Genomic DNA, 20,109 nt, shown 5'->3' on the forward strand with positions numbered 1-20,109 from the left:
ACACCTCCTAATACATGTTTGTTAGCATTTCTATTCCTATAAGCTTCAGCTCATGAAATTGTGCCATCTTAAATGGTTTAGTTAGAATGTCTACTACACCTCAATTTTGCAGTATTTCAACTTTAGTCTATCCTTATTGACTTGATCCCTTAAGAAATGACATATTCATTCAATGTGTTTACTCCTACCATGATCAGAAATGTTATTCTAACATCAAGGGACCAACAAAAATACAACATCAAGGAGCATTTTTGACATTCCAACCTTTAAATTAAGCACATTTCAGTCAAAACAAATATCACTTCATCTTCTTCACCCACCTTCTCTCTCTCTTCAATTAACCACCATAAGCAACCAGCACACAGTCCACCACCAGACAGTCACCAATCCGGCAGCCACCACAACAACAAAGTCGCACATTACCTCCGGCAGCCGTTATCGCCGCACCTCCGTCAAACAGAAAGCTGTCACTATTGCAGATGAGTAGCTCTCTACTTCCTCCGACATGGTTCTGCAACTCCCGATCCCCCTTCACTTCCATCTTAGTCGCTATTTGTCGTCATGGTGGTGCACGAGCACGACCACCGCCTTCATTTGTTTGAAATTTCCTTAGATTGAAATTTGCCGAGATGGAAGAAAACGAAAACATGGAAACGGAAGAAAGGGTCACTCCATCAATACCGCCCTCACCACCATTGGTTCCGCCGGTTCTGGTGAGAGCTCAACCATGATAGAGAGAACAGTGAGATGATCGGAGAAGAGAGAAAGATAGTGACATTAAAGAGAAAACAAACTGAAAATACCAGTAATATTTACATTTATATATTATTAAAAAAATAATGTCAAAACAAGGTAAATGAATAGTATATTTTTGTCCAACATGGTCTTATAATTAAGGGCAGAGGTAGTACCTTATTAGCTATAAGCTAAAAGTTAGCTTATAAGCTATTCGTTTGCTGTTCACTAACTAACTTCTTCCGTTTTTTTTTTGTTGCTTTCACCAACAATTTAATCTGATTTGTCGGAGTTAGTTTTAACATCAAATTGTTTCGGCCTTCTCTTTCGATTTTCAATATATAAAGAATGTTTATAATTGGGCGTTATTGTGGGGAGGGAGTTATTAATTTTCGTAAATTTCGTCAATCAGGAAAGACAAAACAAAACCCTTTCTCTTCCTTATTTGTCTCTTTCTTTTCTGTGTAACAAAACCCCGCGCAAAAAGCAGAGACAACAGGTTTTTATTTTTTATTTATTTATTTTTTAATTTTTATAATTTTTCTCTCAAATTCTTATGAGCCTTTTTTGTTCTTTTTGCTTTAAAGCCATTGCCTTTACTAACCTGATTTGACCCTTCAGATTATGCATATTCAGGTGTCCTGGATATGTCTGACACCGACATTTATGATTATATTGACTTGTTATTTTTTTCACAAATTATTATTAAGTTTTTGTGTTGTGTCTGTGTCCTTGTTTTATAGCTGATTTATGCTAATCTATTTGTTTATTTTCTCTGTCCTTATACTGTCCTTGCTTAATAGCTGACACAATCAGTCTGAATTATCGATGTGGTTTTTCTGATGATTGTTTTTGTCATACAAAAAGGTTTAACGGCGCAACAGTCTACCTTTCAATCATTTTCTTTACCCACAAGTAATCATTGTAGGTTACCTTTGTAGACCTTTTTCCATGATGTGATTGACCTTGAAGGCGATGACAATTTAGTGGTACTTGGCGAAACATCTCGTAAAAGTAAAAGAAATAAGGGGAAAGCGGTGGAAACCATTCATGGGGGTTATGGCGATCATCAAGTTGTGGTTTGTATAACATCAAGTTATGGTAGCTTGATATTATATTTTCCAACTTTTTAATGACGGTAACATTTTGTTCGCAATTTTGGCAGCCTGTCATGGGAAAATCTGGAACAGTTAGTGGAATTCAGTCTTCCAATTGTCAACCTTCAATATCATATAATTTAATCAATGTTGGCGGCCAAGGTTGCAATCCATTGTTCGTTGAAGATGAGTATGCTTTATTATTACAGGCATAATGTGGAATGTGGAGTGGATCTACCTACTGGAATTGAGGCGCCTTTTACATTGTTGCCAGAATATGACCTAGGTTTGAAGAAGACTCGAAACACCTGGCCTGGCGAAACAAATGCGATGTGGACTCCAGGTGTTTCAACAATGCTACAGGTTCTAGTCTCCATACAAGGTCTAATCTTGAACGCAAAGCCTTACTTTAATGAACCTGTGAAGCGGAGTCCCTGAATTATAATGAGGAAACATTCATTCTATTAGTGAGGACAATGATGTATATGATGAAAAACCCTCCAAATGTTTGTTTCTACTGTTGGTTCGTTTCTTTTATATCTCTTGCAAATTTGTTCATTTCTTGGGGTTCAAGCCACTGATTTAAGTCATTTTGTTTTCAGAATTTTGAAGAACTTGTTGTGGGCATTTCTACGGCCGAGCACATGTGAAACAATTGGAGTAAGTATTGTTAGAAATTTATAAGTGCAATCAAGGAACATTTTTATTGAAAACCAAAATTTTGAGAATGTGATTCTAAGAGTTGACAAATCTTACTGCTTTAATGAGCTTTGGCATGTTTGAGTTTTATGGCTTGTTTGACCCAGCTTTTTTTTTTAGAGCTTATGCAAATAGCTTATGCAATATAATTAAGTTTTATGTTATTTTATAAGATCATACTAGTAAAAAATTATAATTTTATAAGTTATTTTATCATAAACTACCTCGACAAACTTATTTGGTAGTAATCAATTTATTATTATATTTTATATATATTAGAAGGATATTCTTATTTCTGATTTATTATTATTTTTATGCATATGTTCTTATTTTTTTGAACAAATCTTAGTCAAAATTTTTGAACAAATCTTAATTTTTTTTAATATAATCTTCTTATTTTTCTGATTCATTATTATATTTTATAAATATATATTTATACTCTTTCTTTTGTTTGTAACACCCCGCGCAAACCTTCACTCACTCTTCCACTCTCTCTTTTTATCATAAAAGGGGTTTATTGATCATAGTTATTGCTTCATGGATCCTGATGCTGTTGAAATTCCTCCGCAGAAACAGGTTTCTAACTATTCAAAGTTTTGATTTTTATTAAAATCTTCATCTGGGTTTTCAGTTTAAAGTGATGATCATTCTTAAATTCATTGCCTTTTCTAAAATAGTTTTACTTTTCTTGTGTGGGAAACTTGGAAGTTGAATTCATGTTTAGGGTTGTTATCTTTTAGGAACTTGGAAACAAACAAATAATATTTTTTTTTTTAATTTGTTTTATGATATGGCTTGGTCAGGTAAACTAAACCTATTTACCGTCAAGCACAAACACTTCTCAGATTGGGTGGTGGACACATGTCATTGTCCACACTGACACTTATGATTATTGGTGTCTATGTTTAGTGTTTGTGTTGTGTCTGGTGTCCGTGCTTCATAGCCATTTGTGCTGGTTTATTTGTTTATTTTCTCCCTCTCTCCTCTTTTAGAATAATTTCCTAGTTTAATCAGAACAAGAGAAATCACCTTTTTAAGTGGTTAAGGACTTGAAAGTACTTGAATGTGCATGTATTATAGGAGTCTGTTATCATCAGAATGCTATTTCCCATCATACATATGAAACAACAAAGACACTAACACATCGACACCGATAGTAATCTGAGAACATGACATAATTTCATGTAATTATAAGTGTCAGTGTTGCGTCAAATTCAAGGAGTGTTCGTGCTTCAAAACATATACAAATGATGTTTTTTATCGTCCGATTGTTTAAGGAGATTCCGTATGTGCCCTTTGTTGTTATGAATCTACTGGTATCTTTAGAAATTAGGGTCTAATATTTAACCATAACTTCCATTTTATTTTATCTATGTATGAATGTTTCAAAAACTTAATATTTTTCTTTACCGATAAATAATCATTGTATGTTACTTTATTGTAGACCGTTTTTCATGATGTGATTGACCTTGAAGGTGAAACATCTCATAAAAGAACAAATAAGGGGAAGGCAGTGGTTCCACCAGGGTCGACGACAATCACTAATGAAACTTTGAAGAAACTTCAAAGTTTTAAGCAATTTGACATTGTCGTTGACACTTCCGACCATCACTATGTTACAAATAATTCCTCCACAAAGCAAGTTAGTTGGTTTTTTTTTTCTTTTCTTTTTTTAATTCTTTTAAAGGCGTACTTTGTCTCAGTATATGGATTTATATATTACCTATTTCCTGAGCAGAATCCAACGAGTTGGGCTAAAAGAATCCAAGAAGAGTGGAAGATTTTGGCGAAGCATTTGCCGGGTGAGTACAGTATTCCTGATACTAAATAGCTTGTAATAGTTTCTAAGTTTTATCACAGATCACGTTTAGTATTCAATTTACTTTTTTGAGCTGATGGACTTTACTATATGTAACCAATCATTGTTCATTTATTTCCTATTGATATCCGTTCGTTGCTATTGAAATGGTAGGTCCGGTTTATTTTGAGTACTACTATAATACTCAACATGACCATATTGTGTAACCTGCTTCTGGCATATTGCTCAACATGACCATTTCTTTGTCTGTTTTTTCTTTAATGTTCATCAGAAACAATATTTGTGAGAGTTTTCGAATCAAGGATGGATCTCTTGAGGGCAGTGATTGTTGGAGCAGAAGGTACACCTTACCACGACGGTCTTTTCTTTTTCGATGTTCAATTTCCCAGTGGCTATCCCAATGTACCCCCGGTGCGTGGTTAAAGATACTTCATCTGACTGACATTATTTTCTTGTTAACTCCGTTTAACTCAATTCTAATAAAAGGTCATTATTTTTGTGGCAGTTAGTCTACTATCACTCTAGAGGTGTTAGGCTCAACCCGAATTTGTATGAGTGTGGCAAAGTATGTCTCAGTCTACTTAACACCTGGGATGGCGAAACAAATGAGATGTGGACTCCAGGTGTTTCAACAATGCTACAGGTTCTAGTCTCCATACAAGGTCTAATCTTGAATTCAAAGCCTTTCTTTAATGAGCCTTTTATTGGAATTATGAGTGGCACACAAATTGGTGAAGCATGGTCCCTGAAGTATAGTGAATATACATTCATTCAATCAGTAAGGACAATGATGTATACGGTAAAAAAGCCTCCAAAGGTTTGTTTCTAATCTTTGGTTCTTTCTTTTATATCTCTAGCAGATTTGATTCATTTCTTTGGTTCTAATATAAACAGGTTTTCCTTTCTTGGGATTCAAGCAACTGATTTAAGTCATTTTGTTTTCAGAATTTTGAAGAACTTGTTGTGGGGCATTTCTACAGTCGAGCACATGATATTCTGGCGTCATGTAAAGCGTACATGGAAGGTGTTCAGGTTGGTTGTTTTGTGAAAGGCGGGGTTCAAGATGATGATAATGGTGGACGAAAAAGCTCAGATATTTTTAAGGCTAGATTACTTGGATATGTCAAGCTTCTTGTCCAAGTTTTTGAAAAAATTGGAGTTAAGGATTGTCAGAAATTCATTTTTCCGAATTCTCCGAAACCAACTCTTTTGAAAAAACTGTTTTCAAGTTGTTTTTTAGACTTAATTGTAGTTTTTGCCTCTTCTTAAATTTTTTAATTGTGCGATTTTATTCCTCCACTTGATTTCCTCCAATTTTATGACATGGCTTAAAAGTCAGCTTTCCAATAGTGAAATTAATTACATTAATATACAAAAATAGAAAATAAATTAATGTTTGTGACATAGACTTTCTCTTTATCTTCTTCTTCTTGCCCTATTCTCCAACCCTCTACGACGCATCATCAACAACATTAGTTTGTTCGACTTATTCCAATTGATTTCGAAAATGCATCAGAAGCAATACTTCTACAATTTTTAATTTACACTGCTGATTCTTTGATGATTCTCTTGTTCCCCTCTCGTTTCTATTCCACTTGTACCAAACACTAACCAGTTGATCAATCGAGCCTCTGTGGCTATGCAAATATACTAATTTTGTAATTTGCATACAAATATAATACTCCTCCGACATTAATTATAAACAAAAGTGAATGTATTTTCCAAATATATCAACTTTCTTTGTTTCAAAATATTTGGTCTACATGCAAACAATTTTAGGAAGTACTCTCTATTTCGAAATAATTGGTCTACTTGAAAACAAAAATTTCTTCCCAAAATAATATTAATTACTTTTTTTTGAAACAATATTAATTACTTTTTAACCATCAATGACTTCGCTCAAGTGGTAAAGTATCGTGTGTGCCCTTAAACAAGTGACGGACAAAATAATTGGTCTATCGTGTGTGCCCCAAAATATATCAGAGAGAAAAAAAAAACATGCAGTGACGGACAATGTTGAAGATTAAACCATTCTTATCCAATGTTAGTGCATATCCTTTAAACTCACAAGATAATTGTTTTTTTTTTGGTTTAAACTCACAATAGAATTTATTGACTAGCTTAACACCCCGCTCAAAACGTTCAATCTGCTTACTCACTCACTCATATGCTTTCTCTGGTTTTACTCAAGAAATAAAACCCAAAAAGGGTTTAATTTGATAACAGTGTTAACAAGATTGAACATATAGAAACATAGAAAAAGAGAAAGATCCTTAAAGATACTTCATCTGACTGACATTATTTTCTTGTTAACTCTGTTTAACTCAATTCTAATAAAAGGTCATTATTTTTGTGGCAGCTAGTCTACTATCACTCTAGAGGTCTTAGGCTCAATTAATTTCAGTTGTCGTGGATGTCATAGCACGATATTCAGATTCAGTAGAAGAGCGGGAGACAATGTCCTGCTTTTTGCTCTTCCAAGAAATGAGAGAATCTCCAAGAAAGATACAAAACCCTGTGGTAGACTAGTCAAATACACAAAACAGAGAGTTAGAAAACATAAACATCAACATACCAGTGTGAGAAATATACTCACACTTCATCATTATTATCATCCATATTCTAACTCACAAATATACATTAATATCTTCATTCAATAATAGATTACAAGATAATTGTAATCAAAACATCATTTACAAACAACAAAGCATCACAAACATACATTCTCAATCTTAGTTTAATTATAAGATTATTAGGCATCAACACATAGAAGTATCATTTAGAGTTAATAAAACATCTAACACTTCAATCAATTATAGATTACAATATAATTGTAATTAACACATCATCTAGCAAGTATAGACAATTCATCACAAGTTTATGTATAATGTCATAGATTTACATAGGAAAGATTCCTATAGATCGTATTTTTTTTTATCAAATTAAAAAATGTATCATAGTTTTTCTTGTTTTTATTATTTTCCACAGAATTATAAAGTTGATGGAAATAATTTTTCTATGGGATATGGAAGAGACTTTGAGGTTTCGAAAAAAAAACTTTGAGGTGGATATGAATTAAAAAAAGTATGTGTATCAATATATGAGTAGAAATATAGAATAATAACAAAAAAAAATTGATTCACATATTAATATTTAAGCAGTAATATATGTTCCGGTTGACATAAAAAAAAAACTCCATATACGACTAAAAATATAGATTTCATAAAAATTATAAAATAAATAAAATTTCATATTAATATATATATGTCTTCCAATTTTTTTTTTACAAACAGAATAGAGGATCGAACCTAGACCTCTTGTATATAATTCAAAGGGAGCTACTTTTATCACCCTACTGGTTATTCACACGCTCTATTTTTATACATCCGCTATTTAAATAGTGGATGTTATAAAATCAAAATTTTTGAGAAAAAATGTCGTCCACTACTTAAATAGCGGACAATGTTTAAGTAATCAGTAGGTGATAAGTGCTAAATATTAGTTAAAATACATGTTTAAAAAGCACTTATTGAATGAATTGTGATAACAAATCCTTGGAATATAAATCACTTTTGATGTAAATATAGTATGTACTAAGAAATTGTGCAAGAATTATCAAATCCAACCATTTTGTTAGGTTCATGCTGATACTAAGAAAAGAAACAAAATTTTGAAGCATTCGCTGCAGCGAGCATGCAGCGAACAAAGGCCGGGAGTTCAGGGTACTTGGCGAACACCCAGCGAACCTGCAGCGAACAAACTCGCTACAGCGAGCATGCAGCGAACAAAGGCAGTGAGTCCAGGGTACTTGGCGAAGCACCAGCGAGCATGCAGCGAATAAGCTCGCTGCAGCGAACACTTAGCGAGCAAAGGATGAGTCACAGCTAAATACACGTGTCAGCAAACCTCTTCAACTAAGCAACTTCTTCGCGTAGCGAACACGGATTCGCGTAGCGAATAGGCCTATTTCAGAAATCTATAAATAGCATTTCAGATCATTTTGTAAAATATCAAGTTAGTTAATACCAGATAGAAAAAAACACTATTTTCATAGATATATCCTGTTAGTGAGGTTTTGAAGGTGGATTCCACACAACTTGAGAAATCAAGCCCAATGGTTTTTCAATCCTTCTCATCTTCACTCTTTTGTAAGTTTATCATGGCTATTCATAGCTAAATCTCTTTTGTTGGGATTGGATGTAATTGAATTATGATCATGAATCTAGTTTAACTTTGCTATATGTGTTTTATTTATCAATCAATATTAGTGATGTCCTTGTTTTCATGCTTTTATTAAAAGATTTAAATGATATAGACATATGTTATTTGAATCAAAGGTAGGATAATCACTTGTTAAAGTTCAAAGTTTAGACATAGATCTTGAGCTTTAATAGTCACTTAAAGTATTAGAGCTTAATGCTATTTTATCGATTAATGATTCGAGACATCGGAAAGTTAATAGATACAATAGATTTCAAGACATATTCCGGACACGGATATGATCAACGAGTAATACGTGACGATATTGATTTATAAATGAAATATATATATCAATAGTTAACTGATACATGTGAATGATTTGATGGAATCCAATTCCAACAAGTTTTTATCTCAAAAGTTTATCACGCACTTTTATCGCAATTTTATGTTACGAAACCAAATCGAAACAAACCCATACTTAGAATCATGGAATTTGTGTATTTACAATTGATATCACACTAGTCCCTGTGGATACGATATAACGAAAATACTTGCTTTTGTACTTTCATCAAATGGCGCCGTTGCCGGGGACTGGCGTTTGATATTAGTTGTTTAATCGCAATTTCTATCGTTTTAAGCAATTTTGTACTTTTTAAATTTTAGTTACTATTCGTTATTTTTTGTGCACGCTAACTTGTCTGGTTAGATTGTTGTCCTGTTTATGCGAGGAAAGATTTCTGCAGAGAATTTACTTTTTGATCCAGAAATCGAAAGAACAGCTCGAAGGAATAACAGTCAAAGAAAGAAAAGGAAACAATTAGCCAAACAAAAGAGGCTGCAAGAAGAAAATTCTGCTTCTATTTCTTCAACATCCTCAATCTCCGAAGAGATGGCTGACGATCCGCCACGTAACGAAGGTGGAGGTGCCAGTATAAGGCCATGTCACAATAGTCCGCGGAGGCTTGCTCATCTTGCAAGGCCTCCCAGAGGTGCAAGACAAACGGAGATGAAAACCGGACTCTTGCAATTGTTATATGCTAACCCTTTTACAGGTTTGTCACATGAAGATCCTTACAACCATTTGGTCAAATTCTATGAAATTGCCGGTTCACTTGGTGCTCCTGAAGCGGAGGAGGAAGCGGTGTTCATGAGAATGTTTCCACATTCATTGATAGGAAAGGCCAAAGATTGGTACCTTGATTTACCAGCTCAAGTCATGACAAATTGGAATACTTTGGAAGAGAAGTTTCTTGATCGGTTCTTTCCACATCATAAATTCATGGAGTCAAAAACATCAATTGCGGTGTTTTCTCAAGGCTCCAATGAGACTCTATGTGAAGCATGGGATCGATACAAAGCAATGCTGCGTAAATGCCCTAATCATGGATTTGATGAACTAACCCAAATTCATATTTTTAGAAATGGTCTTTTGCAGGATTCAAAGCTCCTTTTAGATGCAACAGCAGGTGGTTCTCTTTTATCATTAAGTGCTGCAGATGCTACGACTATCATTGAAAAAATGTCACTTAGTGATCGACAAAGTGAACGCAGCAAAACTCAAAGGAAGCCTGGGATTCTTGAACTTGATACTTCAGATGCTATGTTAGCTCAAAACAAGCTTCTTACTAACACGGTGGAAGAACTATCAAAACAAATGTCTAAGATAATCACCTTACAAGAAGGATCGGGGAAAGCAAAGCAAGTAGCATCGTGTGAATTATGCACCGGAGATCATCCAACTGGTCATTGTCCTCCATCTCATGAAGAGGTGAACTTCATGGCAAATCAACAAAGACAAAGTCAGTATCCGAATAATGCTGGCTATCAAAGGGGAAACAACTCAAACTATGGTCAAGGTTGGAGACAAGATGTTGGCTCATCAAATAGGCAAAGACAATATGAAAGCTACAGTCAACCACCGGTACAACAAACTCAAAATTCAAATTTGGAAGAAGCTTTGAGATCATTCATAGAGATGCAGACCAAACAGAATCAACAACAAAATTTGATGAATCAACAACAAAATCAGTTTGTGCAAGAAACTCAAGTCTACCAAAGAGGCAATGATGCGGTGTTAAGAAATCTTGAGACTCAGATTAGTCAAATAGCAAAAGAAATGGCCAATAACAAAAATCAAGGAGGATCATTTGCAGCCAACACCGAACCGAATCCAAAAGAACAATGCAAGTCAATTACAACAAGAAGCGGTAAGGAAGTTGGCAAGGGAATAGGTGATAATTTGAGGAAGGAAGAGGAGGTTATGAGACGAGTAGATGAAGAGGAGGAAGGAGAAAGTGAGAATGAAGCAGAAAAGAATAAAACGGAAGAATTAGTTGAAAAAGAAAAAAAATGAAAAAACAGAAAAAAATGAAAATATTGCAGAGAAGGAGGTTGAAGTGAGAAAAGAAAAGAGTAGTTTACCTCAACATCTGCCATATCCACATGCTCCATCAAAGAAGGATAAAGAAAGGCAGTATGCAAGGTTTATGGATATCTTTAAAAGATTGCAAATCAACATTCCATTTTCCGAAGCCTTGGAGCAGATGCCAACATATGCAAAATTCATGAAAGAAATCCTTACCAAGAAGAGAAGGTACAATGATGATGAAGTTATTCAACTTGATGCAAGCTGTAGTGCCATTATTCAACGAACTCTTCCGACAAAAGAAAAAGATCCGGGGAGAGTCACGTTGCCGGTTACCATTGGTAATGTGAATGTTGGAAAAGCCCTTATTGATTTAGGGTCAAGCATCAATCTTATTCCTTTATCGGTGATTAAACGGGTTGGTGGTCTTGACATCACACGTACAAGAATGACATTGCAACTTGCTGATAAATCCATCACTCGTCCGTCGGGAATGGCTGAAGATGTTCTTGTAAAAGTTGATAAGTTTATGTTCCCTATAGACTTTGTGGTGATGGACATTGAAGAGGATGATGATGTTCCATTAATTCTTGGAAGGCCGTTCATGAAAACAGCTCGTATGATGATTGATATTGATGACGGGGTGATGAAAGTTCGAGTTCAAGATGAGGAGGTTAGTTTTAATTTGTGGGAAGCTATGAAGCATCCACATGAGAAAGATATGTGCTTCAAACTTGATGCAACTGAAGAAGCCATATTAGATGTAAGAAAGCAAGCACATAGACCTTCATCTCTTGAACAGGCCTTGACAGATGCTTTCGAAGCACTTGACCCCGAGAAAGAAGAAGAGATTGAGGACTTCTTGAAGCAACTTGATGCTTTTGAAGAATTACCTCAACCTGAAGTAGTGATTGACGAGTTGAAGGAGGATGGAAAGCCGGTCGAAGTAAAACTTGAGCTGAAAACATTACCATCACACCTCAAGTATGTTTTCCTTGGGGATGACAATCAAAAACCAGTAATAATCAGCAGTTCTCTATCAAAAGGTGAAGAAGAAAGTCTGATTCAAGTGCTGAAAAACAACAAAGAAGCAATAGGATGGGCATTATCCGACTTAAAAGGTATTAGTCCATCTTATTGTATGCATAGTATCATGATGGAGGATGATTATAAACCAGTTGCACAACCCCAACGTCGTTTGAATCCAACAATGAAGGAGGTTGTAAGAAAAGAAGTGGTGAAATTACTTGAAGCTGGTATGATTTATCCGATTTCCGACAGTGCTTGGGTTAGTCCGGTCCAGGTGGTCCCAAAGAAAGGTGGGATGACGGTAATCACAAATGACAAGAATGAGTTGATACCATCAAGAACAGTCACAGGTTGGCGGATGTGTATAGACTACCGGAGACTCAACAAAGCAACCAGAAAAGATCATTTTCCATTACCATTCATGGATCAAATGTTAGAAAGGTTGTCAGGTCAAGAATTCTATTGCTTTTTGGATGGTTATTCGGGGTACAATCAGATTTCAGTCAACCCCGAGGATCATGAAAAAACAGCTTTCACATGTCCTTTCGGTGTTTTCGCTTATAGAAGAATGCCTTTCGGATTGTGCAATGCACCAGCAACATTTCAACGGTGTATGCAAGCAATTTTTTCTGACTTGATAGAGAAATGCATCGAAGTGTTCATGGATGATTTCTCCGTGTTCGGTCCGTCTTTCCAACATTGCTTGAAGAATTTGGACACCGTACTGAAGCGGTGTGTTGAAACGAATCTGGTTCTTAATTGGGAGAAGTGTCATTTCATGGTGACCGAAGGTATTGTTCTTGGTCACAAGATCTCTTCCAAGGGTATTGAAGTGGATAAAGCAAAGGTGGAGGTCATTGAAAAGCTCCCTCCTCCGGTAAATGTCAAAGGAATCAGAAGTTTTCTAGGTCATGCCGGTTTCTACCGAAGATTCATCAAAGATTTTTCCAAAATTGCCAAACCATTAAGCAATCTGCTTAACAAAGGTACGTCTTTTAAAATTGATGATGAATGTTTACTTGCTTTTAATAAATTGAAAGAAAGATTGGTGACTGCACCCATAATCATAGCACCCGATTGGAAACTTGAATTTGAATTGATGTGTGATGCTAGTGATTATGCAGTTGGTGCAGTCCTTGGACAAAGAAAGAACAAAATTTTTCATGCTATACACTATGCAAGCAAAGTATTAAATGATGCACAAGTTAACTATGCAACAACCGAGAAAGAATTGCTTGCTATAGTGTATGCACTTGAGAAATTTCGTTCTTATTTGATTGGTTCAAAGATTGTTGTGTACACTGACCATGCAGCTATCAAGTATTTGATTACAAAAGCTGATTCTAAGCCGAGACTCATTCGGTGGATGCTTTTATTACAAGAGTTTGATCTTGAGATCAAAGATAAAAAGGGAACAGAAAACTTGGTAGCTGATCACTTATCGAGACTTATAAACAATGAGGTGACCAAACATGAACGTGAGGTTCTTGACGAATTCCCCGATGAAAAACTGCTTATGGTGCAAGAAAGGCCATGGTTTGCTGATATGGCTAATTTCAAAGCATCCGGATTAATACCGGATGATTTCAATTGGCACCAAAAGAAAAAGTTCCTCCGTGAAGCAAATCAATATGTTTGGGATGATCCTTATTTGTTTAAAATTGGAGCAGACAACTTGTTGAGTTGATGTGTTACAAAAGAGGAAGCCACAAGCATCATGTGGCATTGTCATAACTCACCATATGGAGGCCATTATAATGGAGAGAGAACAGCAGCAAAAATTTTGCAGTCAGGATTCTTTTGGTCGAGTTTGTTCAAAGACACTTATGAACATACTCGGAGATGTGATAACTGTCAAAGAATTGGTGGAATTTCAAGGCGTAATGAAATGCCACTTCAAAACATGCATGTTGTTGAAGTATTTGATTGCTGGGGTATTGATTTTGTTGGCCCTTTTCCATCATCATTTTCAAATGAATACATTCTTGTGGCAGTAGATTATGTGTCTAAGTGGGTGGAAGCAATTGCGTCACCAAAAGCCGATGGCAAAACGGTGATAAAATTTCTAAAAAGAAACATTTTCACTCGTTTTGGAACTCCTCGTGTGCTTATTAGTGATGGAGGGTCACATTTTTGTAATTCTCAACTAGCCAAAGCACTTGAGCATTATGGAGTCAAGCACAAAGTAGCATCGCCATACCATCCTCAGACCAACGGACAAGCAGAAGTTTCGAATCGTGAAATAAAGAAAATTCTGGAAAAAACTGTGTCCGCATCAAGAAAAGATTGGTCATTAAAGTTAGACGAGGCATTATGGGCATATCGAACTGCTTTCAAAGCACCAATAGGCCTTACACCTTTTCAGATGGTATATGGTAAGGCATGTCATCTTCCGGTCGAACTAGAACATAAAGCCTATTGGGCTTTGAAATTTTTGAATTTTGATGAAAGCCAAGCCGGAGAGCAAAGAAAAGTTCAGCTTCAACAGTTGGATGAATTGAGATGCCAAGCTTATGAATCTTCTAAGCTGTACAAAGAGAAGGTCAAAAGCTATCATGATAAACGGCTTGTCAACAAAGAATTCAGGCCAGGCCAAATGGTTTTGCTTTTCAACTCAAGATTGAAGTTATTTCCGGGAAAGCTTAAATCCAAATGGTCCGGTCCTTTCAAAATCCGTGAAGTGAAACCATATGGTGCAGTTGTGTTGGAAGATCCAGCTACCAATGACACATGGACTGTGAATGGTCAAAGATTGAAGCTCTATTTTGGTGGTGAATTTGATCGTAGCACTACCAAAATCCCACTTTCCGATCCTTGAAGCTCCAAAAAGAACGTCGAGCTAATGACGTAAAACAAGCGCTTGTTGGGAGGCAACCCAATTTTGTAAGTATTTATGAGTTTTAGCATGCATTAAACACTTTTGTTATGAAGGAAGCAAGTTGGCCAGACACAGCAGGCCAATTATGCAGAATTTTTTTTTTTGATGTGTGTTCGCTAAGCGAATAATCCATTCGCTAAGCGAACAGTGCGAAATCTGCAGTTTTTAAATTGAGTGACAGCTGGCCATTTTTGGCCACCTCACATGCCACCTCACTCCCCACTTCCACAAAATCAGAGGGGAGTACGAATCTCACCCCTTTCAACCCTAATTCCACTTTTCTAACTCCCTCTTCTCACAAAATTCTCAAAACCACCATCTCCATCCTTCACCATCTCAAATCTAAGACAACACTCACTACCCCATTCATTTCTACTTTCAGTTTGTACATCTCCATCACTCAGGTATGCAGAATTTTAACTTCAATTTCCAATTTTTTTTCATTTTTGTTCATAGTGAAAGATGCATGCTATTGTGGGTAGAAAGATGCATGATTGTATAGATAGTTTGAAAATTTTGATGAAATTGTGGGTAGTCATGTATGTTCTTCCATGAATTAGGGTACACAAATTTACATCTCTTCATGTTGAATTTCTTTTTGACAAATTGTGAACAATTAACTTGCTTTTGAATTGTGTAATTTTGTTCACACATGCTACAAATTTGTTTCAAAAGATTGAATTTGTCAACCCTAACTCCAACCCTTTGTGTGTGCATAGTTGTGGTTTGCCAAAATGTAAATCCTTGTGTTATATATTACTTCAAAAAACCCGAAAATTTTCGATAAATTGAACTGTGAAAAGTTGAAATTCATGCTCTGTAATATGAATTATCTAATATTCTGAGCAAAAGACTTATGTGGTTTTTCGAAGTAATTTCAGGAATGGCACCAAAAAGACCCGCAGCTAGCACCGGAAAGAAGCAAAAGACTGGGGCAAGTTCATCGCACACAGCCTTTGACCCCAGCAGGTTTCGTGGACCGGAGCAATTTGAGCGGTACCAAATACTTGAAAAGAAAAAGATTTGGAATGAAAGGAAATTCGAGATTTTTGAGCATGGAAGCTATGAGAAGTTTGCAACAATCATCAATGATAGGCGTTGGGGTAGAATTATTGACCCACCAAAATATTTCAACACTACCTTTGTGAGAGAATTTTATGCAAATGCTTACCCATCTGAGGGTGAGCCATTCTCTTTCACCACTATGGTACGCGGAAAAACCATCCGTTTTGACCGAAATGCCATCAATGAGTATCTTGGCAACCCTTTCACCCTACCCGCCCATGAAACTTTGTGTGATTTTCAGAAGCAAAGAGCCCGCAAGACTTGGGACATTGACACCATGCGAAGAAAACTTCTTAGGCCTAACCATGACTTCGTATATGGCACAACCAACAAACCTTTGAGGGCCCTTAGAGATGATATGCGCACCTTCACCCTACTCCTTTTCCTACTTGTTTTATATAACATCCAACCTAATTCTCACACTTCTGATGCTGTCATGAATATACTTGGCCTCATTCATTACATAAATGAAGGCCTTGAAGTGGATTTGGCCGGTATCATCTCTGGTTGGATGAAAGAGATTACCTTGTGTGGCCACCCTGACAAAAACCTCAAGTCCACTGCTGTGAGATCCGACAGTCCTTTGGGTTTCCCGTGCTTAATTATGGGATTGTGTACGGCTAATAGGATACACATTCCTGAAATTGGACGTGAGGAGATTGGGAAGATTGATGATAATTATGTGGATCGGTACTGCAAACCGAAGAAAAGAAGAGCTGCACAACAACCACCACCACCCCCACCACCCCAGGCCTCCACCTCTGCTGTTCAGGATCAGAATTTTTATAACCATTTTACTTATTTGTATGATCAGAATGATGCAGGGTATAGAGCCATGAGTGCAATGCAGCAATCTTTCTATAATCAGCACACCGGGCAGTCGGTGATGACACCACAAGATTTCGAAGCCTATGTTGCATGGCCTGAGGTCAGGCCTACTTTTCTCGGAGGAGGTAATGTAGCAGATGCTGAAGCTGCTAGTGAAGGAGACAATGCAAGTGAAGAAGAAGCTGGTTCTGATGCATCTATGCAAGAAGGAGATGAAAGTGATGCTGGTTCCGAATCTGGTTCGGAAGCCGGTTCTGAATCCGAGTGAAGAAAGCAAGGAGATGGCTGAAAAGCTCGCCAAAATGAGTGAACTTTAAAAAGCTTTCAGTCATTTAATGTTTAAGTTTAAGTAGTTTATCTTTTGTGGAACATGTGGAAGTATGAATGTGTGTCACTTGTTTTGTGTTTTGTTGTGAACATATGATGAATGTTTGAAGTTTAATGCATGATAATTAGTAATTTAATATAGTAGTATGGTAGTCTAGTAATGTGAAATATTGTGATTAGCATTTTGAAGAACAAGCTCACATATGTTTGAAATTGAAAGATAGGTTTGTGATAAATCAATGTGTTGAGCATGATAGTTGATTTGTAGAGATATATGTCAATCTTCTTTGATTAGTGTTCAAAATAGGCTTAGAAACTTAACATGTTTTTGAAATGTGTTACTTGTCCTAAGATGATTCTCACTATTTTTGTTGAACATGATTGAAACTTGTGTTATCCAATCTAGCTGGGTGAGAATGTGTGAACTTTCCATTGTTTACATAAATATGAGAGTGCCGGCAATTGTGTATGCTCATTTGATTTTAGCTTAATCTTGCTGTCACTAATGTGTTTGATGTTGTGGATATGATCAAGGCCTTGTTTCTTTTTGAGTGATAACCACTTAGCCAAATTTAACCTACCCTGTGAGATAGTGATCTTTTGTGTCCCCATTTGAGCCTTAAAATTTGAAATTTGTTTGTTTTATAAACCCTGAAACCGAAAGAAAAGAAAAACAACTACTCTACCCTTGTCTTAGGATAGGAGAGCAAGTGTATTTTTATAAGGGTTATTTGATAAGATTCAAGTTGGGGAGAAGTAGGTTGAAAAATAGATAAATAAATTGGTTGAAAAAGGTAGTGTTGTGGTGATTGAAAAAGAAAAGAAAATATGTGAAAAAATAAAAGAGTTGCTTGACACAATTGAAAGTCAAAAGGAAATGAGAAAAGAAAACAAAATTTTGTGAAAAGTGTCAAAACAAAAGAATCACCACAAATGGAAATAGGGGGAAAAAGAAAGGGAGTGAATGAATCATGAGATAAATTTTGCAGATTTTGTGCTCTCTTATCCTTGAGGCTTTTTGAATCCATAGAAAAACAATGAATTTTTGTAGCCCAGCCCCATTACAAGCTTGATAAAGTCCTTAGTGATCCACAACTGATAGCATGTTTTGTGATTTTGCTTGGATAAATGTTTGAATTGAATTGTTGCATGCACATTGCTTGGATTGAGTTAAACACTTACCCTTGAGAGAAATAATTGTGAGAAATTTGAGATAACACTTGAGTCTTGATTGTTTGATAAGAATGTTGAGAATTTTGCTTAGGCATAGGAATCATTTCATGATCATGCTTTGTTTTCTTTGAATGTTTTGGGAACTAGTCTTTGAGATGACATTGCTTTACTTGTGCTCTGAGATTTTGAAAACTTTGATTGATTACAAACCCACTCTTTTGAATGAATTGTGAGCTAGTTAAAATACCTTTTGTTTGAGGACAAACAAAGTCCTAAGTTGGGGAGATTTGATAAGTGCTAAATATTAGTTAAAATACATGTTTAAAAAGCACTTATTGAATGAATTGTGATAACAAATCCTTGGAATATAAATCACTTTTGATGTAAATATAGTATGTACTAAGAAATTGTGCAAGAATTATCAAATCCAACCATTTTGTTAGGTTCATGCTGATACTAAGAAAAGAAACAAAATTTTGAAGCATTCGCTGCAGCGAGCATGCAGCGAACAAAGGCCGGGAGTTCAGGGTACTTGGCGAACACCCAGCGAACCTGCAGCGAACAAACTCGCTACAGCGAGCATGCAGCGAACAAAGGCAGTGAGTCCAGGGTACTTGGCGAAGCACCAGCGAGCATGCAGCGAATAAGCTCGCTGCAGCGAACACTTAGCGAGCAAAGGATGAGTCACAGCTAAATACACGTGTCAGCAAACCTCTTCAACTAAGCAACTTCTTCGCGTAGCGAACACGGATTCGCGTAGCGAATAGGCCTATTTCAGAAATCTATAAATAGCATTTCAGATCATTTTGTAAAATATCAAGTTAGTTAATACCAGATAGAAAAAACACTATTTTCATAGATATATCCTGTTAGTGAGGTTTTGAAGGTGGATTCCACACAACTTGAGAAATCAAGCCCAATGGTTTTTCAATCCTTCTCATCTTCACTCTTTTGTAAGTTTATCATGGCTATTCATAGCTAAATCTCTTTTGTTGGGATTGGATGTAATTGAATTATGATCATGAATCTAGTTTAACTTTGCTATATGTGTTTTATTTATCAATCAATATTAGTGATGTCCTTGTTTTCATGCTTTTATTAAAAGATTTAAATGATATAGACATATGTTATTTGAATCAAAGGTAGGATAATCACTTGTTAAAGTTCAAAGTTTAGACATAGATCTTGAGCTTTAATAGTCACTTAAAGTATTAGAGCTTAATGCTATTTTATCGATTAATGATTCGAGACATCGGAAAGTTAATAGATACAATAGATTTCAAGACATATTCCGGACACGGATATGATCAACGAGTAATACGTGACGATATTGATTTATAAATGAAATATATATATCAATAGTTAACTGATACATGTGAATGATTTGATGGAATCCAATTCCAACAAGTTTTTATCTCAAAAGTTTATCACGCACTTTTATCGCAATTTTATGTTACGAAACCAAATCGAAACAAACCCATACTTAGAATCATGGAATTTGTGTATTTACAATTGATATCACACTAGTCCCTGTGGATACGATATAACGAAAATACTTGCTTTTGTACTTTCATCAAATGGCGCCGTTGCCGGGGACTGGCGTTTGATATTAGTTGTTTAATCGCAATTTCTATCGTTTTAAGCAATTTTGTACTTTTTAAATTTCAGTTACTATTCGTTATTTTTTGTGCACGCTAACTTGTCTGGTTAGATTGTTGTCCTGTTTATGCGAGGAAAGATTTCTGCAGAGAATTTACTTTTTGATCCAGAAATCGAAAGAACAGCTCGAAGGAATAACAGTCAAAGAAAGAAAAGGAAACAATTAGCCAAACAAAAGAGGCTGCAAGAAGAAAATTCTGCTTCTATTTCTTCAACATCCTCAATCTCCGAAGAG

At 35.8% G+C, this 20,109-nt stretch overlaps 1 protein-coding gene across 1 annotated transcript; it reads left to right on the forward strand.

Annotated features, from left to right (window-relative positions):
• Nucleotides 1-2,141: 2,141 nt before the first annotated feature.
• Nucleotides 2,142-5,620, forward strand: LOC123895178 (putative ubiquitin-conjugating enzyme E2 38). Its single transcript, XM_045945413.1, has 8 exons — nt 2,142-2,214; nt 2,435-2,492; nt 3,042-3,107; nt 3,976-4,173; nt 4,270-4,333; nt 4,622-4,761; nt 4,856-5,167; nt 5,296-5,620. Exons 3-8 carry the CDS (start codon nt 3,069-3,071, stop codon nt 5,617-5,619), a joined length of 1,077 nt encoding a protein of 358 aa, XP_045801369.1. The 5' UTR covers nt 2,142-2,214; nt 2,435-2,492; nt 3,042-3,068; the 3' UTR covers nt 5,620.
• Nucleotides 5,621-20,109: the final 14,489 nt, after the last annotated feature.

Source organism: Trifolium pratense, linkage group LG7 (assembly GCF_020283565.1).
Source record: "Trifolium pratense cultivar HEN17-A07 linkage group LG7, ARS_RC_1.1, whole genome shotgun sequence".
NCBI lineage: Eukaryota > Viridiplantae > Streptophyta > Magnoliopsida > Fabales > Fabaceae > Trifolium > Trifolium pratense.